Raw genomic sequence first — 13,934 nt, forward strand, 5'->3', positions numbered from 1 at the left:
GGTTTAAACCACTCCGCCCTTCGTCTCTCTCTCTCTCTCTCTCTCTCTCTCTCTCTCTCTCTCTCTCTCTCTCGCTCCTTCTATTTCTATTTTAATTTCACCACAGGAAGTCTGTAATGTTTATGATCGACTCGCAGAAGCGCATTTGTGAGGTCAGACACTGATGCTGGATGAGAAGGCCTGGCTCACAGTCTCCACTCTAATTCATCCCAAAGGTGTTCTATGGGGTTGAGGTCAGGACTCTGAGCAGGCCAGTCAAGTTCTTCCACACCAAACTGGCTCACCCGTGTCTTTATGGACCTGCTTTGTGCACTGGTGCGCAGTCATGTTGGAACAGGAAGGGGCCGTCCCCAAACTGTTCCCACAAAGTTGGGAGCATGAAATTGTCCAAAATCTCTTGGTGCTGAAGCTTTAAGAGTTCCTTTCACTGGAACTAAGGGGCCGAGCCCAACTCCTGAAAAACAGCCCCACACCATAATCCCCCCTCCACCAAACTTTACATTAGGCACAATGCAGTCAGACAAGTACCGTCTCCTGGCAACCGCTAAACCCAGACTGGTCCATCAGATTTCCAGACGGAGAAGTGTGATTGGTCACTCCAGAGAACAAGTCTCCACTGCTCTAGAGTCCAGTGGCGGCGCTTTACACCACTGCATTCCATGCTTTGCATTGCGCTTGGTGATGTAAGGCTTGGATGCAGCTGCTCGGCCATGGAAACCCATTCCATGAAGCTCTCTACGCTGTTCTTGAGCTGATCTGAAGGCCACATGAAGTTTGGAGGTCTGTAGTGATGGACTCTGCATAAAGTCGGTGACCTCTGCGCTCTATGCCCCTCAGCATCCGCTGACCGTTCTGTCATTTTACATGGCCGACCACTTCGTGGCTGAGTTGCTGTCGTTCCCAATAACTTCCACTTTGTTATAATCCCACTGAGAGTTTACTGTGGAATATTTAGTAGTGAGGAAATTTCACGACTGGACTTGCTGCACAGGTGGCGTCCGATCACGGTACAACGCTGGAATTCACTGAGCTCCTGAGAGCGACCCATTCTTTCACTACTGTCTTGTGTTGTAGTTTGGGATTAATACAACCTGGGATTATTTCTACAGTTTGTTTTACAGTGCCAGATTACACACTGGGACTTTGTTCTATGGTTTGTGTTATCATTTCTATGATTTGTTGTCCAGTACGAGCATTATTTCCCTATTAAACCATTTGTGTTGGGATATGACATGAGATTCTTTCTTTCCCATACGTCCTTCTCAGTTTCTCCCACATTCCGAGTGCAGATCACAGATCACAGATCCCGTCTCCGAAGCCTCTTTTATATCCACTGTTGTCTAATTCAGCCACGCTAGAAAACTCAGGCTTCATTTATCAGCAGTATCGTCTCTGCGGGGGTCCAATCACCTCCCATCTCATCATTTAGTCCCTCTGAGCGGCGCTGTGGAGAATAACTCATCCACCCAGGCTCTGAGCTATCAGCGGCTCCGGAGCAGCGATGCAGAGAACGTCTTGGGGGAGGGAAGGAAGAACGGAGGGGAGGAGAGGAGGAATGTTTTGTCCTCCTCTGGCACTTCATAAAAGCAGGCTTGCTCTCGAGGGATGGCAACATGCTGCTGGTACACACACACACATACACTCACACCACACACCCACACACAGACACACACACCTGTGTATACACTGCTGAATTTTGGTTCGGCTTCAAATATAGGGAGATTTTTATTGATGTTTATAATCACGAGCTGTTGTGGTCTTTGCTTCCCTGCTAGTTTCCTGGTACCTTCTTTGCTAAGCGGTCCTTGCTTCTCTTTGTTTCTGGTTCGGCTTCAAACGTATGCGAAGCGGCATCGGACTCTGTTACCCCTCCAACATTGTTCTGCACCAGAAAGACCTAATCATTTTCAGCCTGCAGCAGGTCTGCAGTAGGCTCCTATTGGGCACATGGCTAGCGTTCCACCTTTTACTAGCCCATTCACTTCGGCTCAGAGCTTTTGAACTGCGCGCCCAGTAGAAGCGGCCAGCAGGGCCAGTACCAGGGCTCTGAGCCAGGAGTGCTTCGGGGGACCGGTCCGTCTTTTGTAGAGGCTCGTGTTAATCGTCGCCCCCTGGTGGCTGGCATGCACTGGGCCTCTCTGTGCTCTGTTTGGTTCATTATGCAGGTTTTATGAAAGCGTGTCTGGCTGTGTGGTTACACATGCATACACTCTGTCTCTCTCTCTCTCTCTCTCTCTCTCTCTCTCTCTTTCTCTCGACTCACTCACCCACACTCACACTTTCGCAGGCTTTGTAAAAGCTGGCCAGTGAAGAGCTCCCAGTGGACTCGCTAATCCTCTCTAGGAAGCCAACTAGACGCTTGGTTGGCTTTGATAAAACCAGACAAGCCTATGGATGTGTGTGCCTGTGAGAGAGAGGCTGAGAGAGAGAGGCTGAGAGAGAGAGATTCTAGCACTTCACTGAAAGTGTGAGCTATATCCGTTTTCCGGTTCTCTCTCAGTGGCACTGCATCGTAAGGTCCTAACGCACTCATGAAGGCTCTGTCGAATGACAGTCGGTGCAATTAACGTGTTTCAGTTGACTTATACATGTGTTTCTCGCTGTTGTTGGAAGGTTGGACAGCTTTACAGAGTGATAGCAAAGATGCTGCTAAACATATCGAGGAATTTCACCTCCTGGGGGTCGCAGGAGGCCTGCACCTACTTCCTAACTGTCGCTAACACAGTCTTTGGACAGTTAAGCACATTAGGAGGTGAACCTTGACTGCTAATTCTGTTACATCAGCTAGTTTGCGTTGGCTAGCATTACACTGAGTGATGGGGAGAGGAACGACTGTCCTACCTGTTCAGCGAGAGAGAGAGAGAGAGAGAGATGCTCTCCTGGACGCCTGGTTACGGATGGCTGTGGCATCACCGGGCATTGAATTTGCGATCTCCTGGTGATGCGACCAACGTTGGACAGCTGTGCCGTTCAGGAGCCCGTCGGGTTTGTTTGTTGTGTAATTGAGCGTCAGATTCATTTAGATTAGCTATAAGAATTAGCCTAACTTCGAAGTGGACATTCCATAGCAACTCGAAATGATTACTACAGTTCCTGTTGGAGGTTTCTCTGGTTGAGTGGGATTTTTGTTAGCGCTCTGTAAAACTTCGTCTAAGTCTACGAGTTGTCAACCAACTTTTATATTATGTTTATGATGTTACATTCATAAAGTTTTGATATCTTGTCGAAGGTGGGCATGCCTGGTTACAGTTGCTAATCTACTATAGGCCAAGCAATATTAAGGGAGGGGATTTAGGGTAAGGTATTGTTTTTGGTTTGCCAACTAGCTTGATTTAATAATGAAATTAAATGCTGTTCTTACGTATGATTTGTCCTGGGGGAGCATGTATCTAGAATAAGAGGGGCCCTAATATGGACCCCTGAGGAACCCCAAGTCATAATGGCAGGCTAAGTAGCAATTTCCAATATTAAAAAATGTATAAGAGGGCCCAGTGTTGGTTTTTTGACTGTGTGTGAGTGTGTTACCTTTGTTCAGAGCATGTTTATTTGCAATCAAGTTAGTCCATCGCCGCTCAATTAATTATGCAACGTCCTTCACCCTGACATTTATCTCTGCTCCGCTGTTTCATAACTGTTAATGAAATACATCCTTTTACATTACTGAGGAAAGTGAGTTGGTATTTACTAAAAGCAAATGTCACTCCGTAACATTTTCTCAGGCCCTTCTGACACACACCCTCAGCTCATTTGGCCAAGCGAGGGTTCGCCCACATTGATCCGTCGGTGGGAGGGACGGTTGGAGGAGCAGTTAAAATATTGGCGCAGCTCTAATGTGCGTTGACCCACTCAGTCGTTAACCTGCCAGACCCTGTTTACCACTGTTGTTTGTTCAATTCACATTCCGTCATTTGACCGTAATTCTCTAATTGCGTAGTAAATTACATTTATATATTTTTTCTATTTGTTTTGATGTCAAACAAGATCCAAACTATGTTTTTTCTTTCTTTGCATGGAACAGCACTGTGCACACGTTAATAATGATACATCAAGTTAAAATCACAATAAATATCCCCTCAGAAACATGACTGTGGTCCGGTGCTCCAAATGAGAACCAGGTCATATAGAGCTAGAAACGTGCCTTTCCTGAAGGAAACACAGAATGGTTGCACAGCTTAAATGCCACTTCCTACTAGCTTGCTTGTTGCTAGTTGTATCCAGGATGGTTTATAAGGTGTTGCTAGATGGTTGCTAAGGTAGCACACGTGGTTTCTATGGTGTCGTTGTTTGGTATTTTTTTTTAGATGGTTGCTACACAGTTGCCATTGTGTCCCAGGTGGTTGTTAAGTTGTGGCTAGATGGTTGCTATGGTATCACAGGTAGTTCCTAAGGTGTTGCTAGGCAGTTGCCATGGTAACCCACGTGGTTGCTAGTGCACTGTTAGGTAGTTGTTATGGGATCCCATGGGATTTCTAAGGTGTTGCAAGATGATGGCTAAGGTAGCAAAGGTGGTAGCTATGGTGTTGCTAGGGGTTTGCCTTGTTATCCAGGGTAGTTGCTAGTGGACTACTAGGTGGTTGTTATGGTGTCCTAGGGGGTTGCCGAGGTGGTGCTAGGCAGCGAGCTATGGTATCCCATGTAGCTGCTAAATTGTTGCTAGGCGGTTGCTATGATGTATGAGATGTTTCTTAAGTTGTTCATGAAGAGTTGGTAAGTGGTAGCTACTTGTTGTAAAAATGAATGTGAGTCTATGTGAGGAACGAAGGATAAAAAACGACACATAGAGGAGTGCAGGTCAGTATGGCTGTGGATTAGAGTTCGAGGATCTGCCCTGAGTGAGGACGTGTAGTTTGGGGGCTGTTGGGCAAAGAAGTAATAGAGTTTGTGTGCTGGCGAAAATGAATGGGAGTCTATGAGAAAAATAAGGGATGGAAAAAAAGACAAACAGATGAGTGTGAGTCTGAACAACAGTGATTTTGTGCTTGGGGGCCTCCCCTGAGATAGTATATGCAAAACAGTGCCTGGTAGCTCTTTATCTAATGCTTCTTTACTTCTCTCTGTCTCTTTATATGTCACCTCTCTCTCTCTCTCGCTCTCTCTCTCTCGCTCTCTCGCTCCTGAATGTGTTACTGACTCTCCCCGTTCTCTCTCTCTCGGTTCCTCTGCAGGTTCTGATCAAAGTGATCGACACTAATAATCACCGGCCGCAGTTTTCGGAGCCGCGGTACGAGGTGACGGTTCGTGAGGACGCCCCGCCGGAGACGGAGGCTCTGCGGCTCAGCGCGTCTGACCAGGACGAGAAGAACAAGCTGACCTTCACGCTGTTGAGCAGCACTGACCCGTTCAGCCTGCGCAAGTTCCGCCTGGACCCCGGAACCGGGGTTCTCTACACCGCCGAGAGACTGGACCACGAGACCATGCACCAGCACACGCTCACCGTCATGGTACACAACACGAGTTTCCTTCTGTCTGTCTATCCGACCGTCCGTCTGTCTGCTAGACTGTCTGTTTGTCCGTCCGTCTGTCTGTCTGTAACTGACTTCCTGTCTGACTGTCTGTCCATCTGTCCGTCCATCCGTCTGTCTGTCTGACTGTTCGTCCGTCCATCTGTCTGTTCATCTGTCCATCTGCCCGTCTGTCTGTCTGCCTGTCTATGTCTGTCTGTCTGTTAGATTGTCTGTATGTCCATCTGCCTGTTACGGACTGCATGTCTGACTGTGTGTCTGTCCATCTGAGTGTCTGTCTGTCTGTCTGTGTTTGGCTGCCTGCTGGTCTGTCTGTATGAATGTCTGACTCTGTCTGACTGTCTGTCTGACTGTCTCTCTGACTGTGTCTGACTGACTGTCTATCTGTTTGTCTGTCTGTCTGTCTGTCTGCCTGCTTGATTGTCTTTCTCTCTGTCTGTCTGTATCAAAATGTAGTTTTTTTTCCTGGATTTTAATTGCATTGTAACTACATTCTTGACTTTTTCTGAAACTTCTTGATATTAATTTTATTATAAATTTATTCTGGATAAGAATTATGTGACTGTCTGTCTGACTGTCTGATCTTCAGTAAAGACAAACATGACTAGCGTTATGTCTTATTCTGTTGTTACGTCATTGTTTTGAATTCTTCACAATTATTTTAAAATGTGGAAAGTTGATGATTTGGGAAAAGCCCCTCTGTGAGGAGGTGGACTGATACTGCGTATATTAAAACGTAACACTAATAAACAGCTGTGAAGCATGGCGGCGTGTTCCTGACGCGCCGTCACTTTCCTGCATAAATGACTTACATTCAGTCGCTCGATCAAGAAAATATGAAGTGTGACGTGAAAGTGGGAGAGAAAATTTCGACCTTTTACGCGTTGCTTAGCAAAATAGCTCAGGTGGCACTTCATCATCCGCTCGGTTGTATTATTCAGTACGGCGCTGTTGTGCATTGATTCCGCATCATATATTGATTCCGAGTCAAGGCACTGTCGTTAATATGAGGCAGTAAACAGTTTGTGGCTGAAATGGTGATGTTGAATGATGAAATATGACAGTCCAGTCGTCTTAACCTAATCGGTTCACCTCACAATCGTCCAGACGAGGGTCTAATTAGAGTTACGGGAACTTTCGGACAGTTAGTGGTGTGGAAGTTGTGCTTGTTTGTCTGCGTTTTGTTTGTTCTGCTTTATTAGTTTCATTTGTCTGAGTTGTGTGGAGGGCTGTGTGTCGGTGTTTTGTGCTGTTTGTTTGTCGGATTGATTTGTCTCTGTTATTGGAAGTGCTGAGGCAGTCAGGCGTCACCCCACCTGATGTCCTCTCCGGCTTTGTTTACCGCTTTATTCCCAGCGCATCCACGCATGTCTTGCAGGAATTGAGCAGCACATGACCATTTCGATTCTCTTCAGCGTTTGATGAGTTTGTTGTTTTAATTGAATTGAATTATTGGAGATGAAAAGTGGCTGCGAGCTTGTTTTAACGTCTTTCTCTCACTCTGTGTTTCACTGACTTTCTCATCGTGAGATTTTACATGTATTTAAATTTTATTAGATCTTTATTGTCAAAGATATATTTTATTATCACAGCTTTGCTATACAGCTTTCTTGCTTTTCTAACTGTCTCTCTCTCCCTCTCTCGTCCCCTCAGGTGCGAGACCAGGACATCCCGGTGAAGCGGAACCTCGTGCGGGTGATTGTCAATGTGGAGGACACTAATGATAACGCTCCGTGGTTCACTGGAACGCCATATACGGGGCGGGTCTTTGAGTCCGCCGCTGTTGGCTCCAGAGTGCTGCAGGTGACAGCTTTGGACAAGGACAAAGGCCAGAATGCAGAGATCGTCTACAGCATCGAATCAGGTAACCGGTTTATTGATCACCATATTGACATATTAGTTCTTCGTCAAGTCGATGCTTTCAGCAGAGTTTGGGAACAACTTGCCTTCTGTTTGTTTTTGTTGGCTGGGCCAAAGTCCTGCAGATGATTAGTTAACATAAAGCAGAAATGCAGTAATCATTTGGGTCTATTTAGCTTCAATTCTCAACTTCACGTTCATCAAAGTATCGTCTCTGGTATGACGAGCAGGTTTTACCTAAACAATGACGTGACAGCTTTGGTTTCCAGACTGTTGTTAAAAGCACATATTGAAACTAGGGTTGGGCAGTATCCACTGATCATGCGCTCAAACTGTCTCCAAATATTACCAAGGTATATGGATTTACTGCAGCCGGGGGAGGAGGGGCCTTAATGCATCCTCAGTGATGTAAAACATTTTGTGCCATCTTGTTCTGCATTATTTCAAAATTGAAAATTAAGTGACCCTTATTAGTCCCACAGTCTAACCCATCCATGCAGCGAAACACCACATACACACACTAGGGGGCAGTGAGCACACTTGCCCAGAGCAGTGGGCAGCCCTATCTGCAGCACCCAAGGAGCAGTTGCGGGTTAAGTGTCTTGCTCAAGAGCACTTCAGTCATGGACTGTCGGCTCAGGGGATCGAACCGGCAACCTTCCAGTCACAAGGCTGGTTCCCTGACCTCCAGCCCAGAAATATCTCACATGCTCAACAAATGTGTGAGAATAGTGCACAATTGTCAAGCCATCATTTAATAAGTGTAGCTAACTAAGAGAGAGAAGCTGGTTATCAGTAGCTTATCTAGCGTGATAACAGGTCTACTCACCACACTGCATCTTCAATCCTGGCAGACTGACGTTTAGATGATAAGGTCAAATTAAATTAGCCAGACTTACTGGACATTATCTTAGCAAACAGGCTACAGATATAAACAGTACACTACAGGTCTGTTCTGTGTTGTGTTTGGGACTGTAGCATTTGGCTAAGCTAATGATAGCTTTGTTAGCAGGCCAGACACGGCACACACCACAGCACAGGCTCAGTTCCAGCTTGAAACGGAACATGTTCTGTGGTGTGTGTAGCTCTTAGCTACCGTCAAACCAATATGCTTGGTTTTTTTTTTAGGTTTTTCCTGGTTCTGGTTTTCCTGCTCTTTCTGGTTTTCCTGTTGGTGAGATCCCAAAACCACCAATCAGTGACCAGTATAAATGGATTGAATGTGTTGATTTAGCAGTTCAAATATGGAATAGAAATTTGCCTTAGTTTTGAAATACAGGCAATAGTTGTAAGTACAGCAGTACACCTTACTACCGTTATACAGCCATTATATTTTGGACCAAAGGTGGTTTAAATATCTGAGAGGTTTAAGTGCTGTTGAGTGTTGACATCACAGCAAGGTGGTACAATACTTAGCCTTTGACACATTCCAAGGCAGCACTGTTGCTATGACAGTTGGTCTTCAAAATTGAAGCTATTGAAAACATTTTGCGAAAAGATAGGTGTCTTTTGATGGACAGTGTAGCACAAACGCAGAAACCCCAATTAGGAAGTTTTATTATCATTACTATTCGTATATGTTTAATATGGCCTACATAGATAAATCAGAGCCAGCGCTGGGGTGGTGATGGCACGGCTCTGGCTTGGGGCTTTAAATGTTTCTGCATGTAACACCAAGCATGTACACAATGGCATAAGAAATATTTGGATACTGTGAGGTGAAATGCCATGCCAGCCCCCCCCCCCAATCGGTAGGCCTAGCATTCCTATCGTGTCGTCCATCTTTTCCTTTGTGCCTCTGTTGCTCAGCAGGGAAAGTGGGAGAGTTTGTGTGCCATCCAAAGGTCTTCAACCCACCACACTTATTCATGAATGACACATTTGACAGAGACTGCAAAGGCGTCATGCATCATGGAACGATAGAGGGAGAGAGAAAGTCACAAGGAGTGGGAAGAATATGAAGGAGGGAGAAGAACAGGGAAAGAGATGGAGAAAAGTAGGGAGAGCCCAGAGAAGGATAGCAGGGGAAAAAAGAAATGTGGAGAAAGGAAAGTAAAAAGATCGCCAAGTATGCAGTAGATCCCTCCCCTCCATTTCCCATCATTGTTGTCTTAATAAATACCCAGTGTTTGGACAGCAAAGCAGGAACACTTCTGTGATGCTGGGCGCCCTGTTGAGAAGGCACATTTTTGACGTGTCTGGGATGACTGGGGAGAATTGAACTGTAAGGCCCAGTCTGTCAGCACTACCCATAGTGAATGCAAGCCAGTAGACTGACCTGGATGAACTCTAGATGCTCTCAGATAATGGAACATGAAAAAATTTGTTTAATTTAGTTTAATGCAGCTGCAAAAGTCACCAATATAACAATAAAAGGGCATGAATATTCCTTTGAGTATGCACTCACGAGGAAGCCAATTGGAAAAAAAAAACATAAAAATAGCATGGATTTCTAAAAGACTTTAAAAATCAGTACTTCAGGCAAAAAATCAGGCAGGTCTGGTGATACACATCTGTTTTATTCTTCTCTTCTGTAGGAAATGTGGCTAATTCATTTGCCATTGATCCTGTTCTGGGGACCATCACCGTGGCGAAAGAGCTAGACCGGAGCAACAAGAATCAATTTGAGCTGACAGTGAAAGCTACAGACCGAGGAACTCCACCCCTCAGTGCTACAGCAACTGTTGACATTACTGTTACTATCTCAGACAATGCCAAGCCTAAATTCACTGAGAAGGAATTTTCCGCTGAGGTTAGCGAAACAGCACTTCCTGGGACGTTTGTGAGTCTTGTTATAGCCACCAGTCAATCGTCAGTCTTTTACCAGATTAAAGATGGGAACATGAATGGAGCTTTTGACATTAACCCCAACTCTGGAGTGGTTGTGACTCAGAGGGCTCTGGATTATGAGACAGTACCATCTTACAAACTTACCATTCAGGGAACCAACATGGCTGGCCAATCTACCAATGCTACACTTCTCATTCACCTGAAGGATGAAAACGACAATGCTCCAGTCTTCATCCAGGATGAGTTTACTGGGATGGTGAGCGAGTCCTCGCCAGTCAAAAGTGTGGTCCTCACCAAAGACAGCACACCACTAGTCATCCGTGCTTTAGACATGGATCGTGACACCAATGCTAGGTTAGTTTACCAGATTGTGGAACCATTTGCCCACAACTACTTTGCTATTGATTCCAGCACCGGAGCAATCAGAACCACAACTGAGCTGGATTATGAACAAAGATCTATTTTTCGATTCACTGTGCAAGTACATGACATGGGAATCCCCCGGCACTTTGCAGAAAGAGGTGCAAATGTGACCATCAAAGTCATAGATGTCAATGATTGCCCACCACAGTTTAGTCAAGACTTGTACGAGACTGCAGTTCTAGTGCCAACTTACAGAGGTGTGGAGATCATCACTGTCAATGCCAGTGATGCAGACTCAGGACCAAATGCAAGACTCCTGTACTCTATTGCTGAAGGCAACATTGGAGAAAAGTTTAAAATGGATCCGGTCACTGGGGTTATTAGCATTCAAAATGTCACCCAGTTGAGAAGCAGGTATGAGCTGCGAGTTAGGGTGTCCGATGGTAGGTTTTCTAGAATGGCATCGGTGAAAATAAATGTCAGAGAGAATAAAGCAAGCAGTCTGAGGTTCACACAAAGTTCCTACAAGGCTTTTGTGCAGGAGAATTCATTGGAGAAAAAGACTCTGGCTGTCATTGCAGCTGTGGGCAACCAAGTGAATGAGCCACTGTTTTACACTATTTTGAACCCAGATAGGAGGTTTGAGATCAGTCGTACGTCTGGGGTACTCTCATCAACTGGCATACCCTTCGACCGTGAGGAGCAAGACACCTATGAAATTGTAGTGGAAGTTAGCAAGGAAGGCAAGTCATCTGATGTGGCTCACATTCTTGTAACAGTTACTGTCGAGGATGTCAATGACAATCCCCCTGTTTTCGTCAATCTGCCTTACCATGCTCTGGTCCAGAAGGATGCTGAGGTGGGCCACATGATCAGACAGGTTACTGCCATAGATGCAGACTCTGAGCATAATGCAGAGATAAAGTATCACCTACAGGAACTGAATGAATACATCCAGATCAGCTCAGGCGGTGAACTCTCTTTGGAAAAGCCATTTGAGAAGGACTCCCTGGACTCAGAATTTGTGGTCACAGTTGTAGCAACGGATGGTGGGGAACCAACACTGTCTGCAACTGTTGAAGTGCCTATAACTATAGTTAACAAAGCCATACCAGTATTTGAGAAACCGTTCTACAGTCTGGAGATCCCTGAGAACATACAACTACACACACCTATTGTCCACGTCCAGGCTAGCGACTCTGAAGGGCCCAGGATAGTGTACACCATCTCAGAGGGGGATCCCTATAGTCAGTTCTCCATCAACTTCAATACTGGTGTAATCCATGTTGTTCAACCTCTTGATTTTGAGACACACCCTGCCTATAAACTAAGTATAAGAGCCATTGACTCCCTAACTGGTGCTAAAGCTGAAGTTTTTGTTGACATAATCTTGGAGGATGTGAACGACAACCCCCCTGTGTTCCTTGCCAAGTCTTACAACGCAAGCCTTTCTGAAGCCTCAGTGATCGGCACCTCTGTTGTACAGGTCTCTGCTACTGATGCAGATACAGGTAACAACAAACTGCTGTTCTACCAGATCATTGAGGACAAAGACCGGAGCTTTGAGTACTTCACCATTGACCGCGACACAGGAACAATCTGGACAGCTCGTATGCTGGACCACGAGGAGAAAACTCAACACAAGCTAACAGTCAGGGCTGTGGATGGAGGAGTTCCTGCACTTTCAAATGAAGTCACTGTGACAATTGACATTATGGACCTTAATGATAATCCTCCTGTGTTCTCACAAAATGTTTATGAGGCAGCGGTCAGCGAGCTGGCTCCCCGTGGACATTTTGTGACTCAAGTTCAAGCTTCAGATGCAGACAGCTCTGATAGTGCAAAACTTGAGTTCTCAATCCTGTCAGGAAATGAAGAGCAGAACTTTGCCATGGACAAAAACTCTGGAGCTATTGTCATTTCCAATCACAGGAAGCCACACATGGAGTCCCTCTATAACCTTAACATTTCAGTTTCTGATGGCGTATTCAGGAACTCTGCTCTTGTGAAAGTTTCTGTCATTGGGGCTAACTTCCACAGTCCCACCTTCCCTCAAGTTGACTATATTGTTGAGCTTCTAGAAAACTCTCCAGTTGGAACGTTGGTGGCAGAGGCCCAAGCATCAGACACCGATGCAGGTACATATGGGCGACTGACATACCACATAGTCAATAATATTGCCAAAGACAAGTTCTCTGTCAATGAAGATGGTGAAATTTTCACTTTGGAAAGTCTTGATCGAGAGAATGCTTTGGAGAAAGTCATTCCAATCTCTTTGATGGCAAAAGATGGTGGTGGCAAAGTTGGATTCTGCACCATCAGCGTGATCCTAACTGACATCAATGATAATTCCCCACAATTTAGAGCTGCAGAATACAAAGTCAGCATAGCAGCAGATGTTCCAAGAGGAACAACAGTGGTTAAAATTGCAGCTTCTGACATGGATGAAGGCAGTAATGCTGACATCACTTACACCATTGAAGCAGACACAGATAACGTAGCAGAGAACTTTGAAATCCATTCTCTCACTGGTGCCATTGTGACTAAAGAGAGCCTTATAGGTTTAGAGAACGAGCTGTACACATTCATTGTGCGTGCAAAGGATGGCGGAAATCCTGCAAGATCCTCTGTGGTCCCAGTCTATGTCAGGGTGCTAGCCCCTGAAATCAAGGTGCCGAAGTTTGTAGAACCGCACTACAGGTTTTCTGTTGACGAGGATCGTCCTCTAGGCTCTGAGATAGATGTGATTCAGGCAGAAAGTGATCAGCCAGTGGTGTATAGCCTGGTGAAGGGTAACACCCCAGAGAGCAACAGGGATGAGGTGTTTGTGGTTGACCGTGACACTGGAGCTCTTAAGCTGGAGAAGAAACTGGACCATGAGAGCACAAAGTGGTACCAGCTCACTCTCCAAGCACAAAGTGAACACCAAGGCATTGAGGTCATTTCCCCCATAGACATTAGCATCCAAGTCAAGGACATCAATGATAACCATCCCCTCTTCGAGTCGGATCCTTATGAGGCTGTTGTTGCAGAGAACCTTCCAGGAGGCACCTCTGTGATACAGGTGAAGGCGACGGACCTAGACTCGAGCACAAATGGGCAGGTTATGTACAGTCTGGATCCTGTCCAAGACTTGGCAGAGATAGCAGAACTGTTTGCCGTTAACAGCGAAACGGGCTGGGTGACCACCCTGAAGGAACTGGACCGGGAACAGAAGGACAAGTACACTGTTGCAGTTCTGGCCACTGATCAGGGACACAAAGTGCAGCTGACGGCCCAGACCAAGGTGGACGTGACAGTAGCAGATGTAAATGACAACCCACCTCGTTTCACGGCAGAGATCTACAAAGGCACGGTCAGCGAAGATGATCCTCCTGGTGGTGTGATCGCCATCCTCAGTACGACAGATGCTGACTCTGAGGACATTAACAAACAAGTGGAATACTTCATTACAGGTAA

The 13,934-nt window shown here is 45.8% G+C and overlaps 1 protein-coding gene across 11 annotated transcripts in view; it reads left to right on the forward strand.

The window, feature by feature from the left end:
* The window catches only part of fat1a (FAT atypical cadherin 1a), a 138,640-nt gene that overhangs the window by 86,288 nt on the left and 38,418 nt on the right, over positions 1 to 13,934 (forward strand). For all 11 annotated transcript variants that reach the window (XR_001858964.2, XR_005129362.1, XM_037532833.1 and 8 more), the window contains 3 exons: positions 5,166 to 5,441; positions 7,116 to 7,326; positions 9,860 to 13,930. Coding sequence is in view for 9 of the 11 variants with exons in the window: in XM_037532833.1 (XP_037388730.1) it covers positions 5,166 to 5,441; positions 7,116 to 7,326; positions 9,860 to 13,930 (4,558 nt within the window). In the remaining 2 variants the exon portion in view is untranslated. The remainder of the gene's footprint in view (positions 1 to 5,165; positions 5,442 to 7,115; positions 7,327 to 9,859; positions 13,931 to 13,934) is intronic.

This window comes from Pygocentrus nattereri, chromosome 22 (assembly GCF_015220715.1).
Source record: "Pygocentrus nattereri isolate fPygNat1 chromosome 22, fPygNat1.pri, whole genome shotgun sequence".
Taxonomy (NCBI): Eukaryota; Metazoa; Chordata; class Actinopteri; order Characiformes; family Serrasalmidae; genus Pygocentrus; species Pygocentrus nattereri.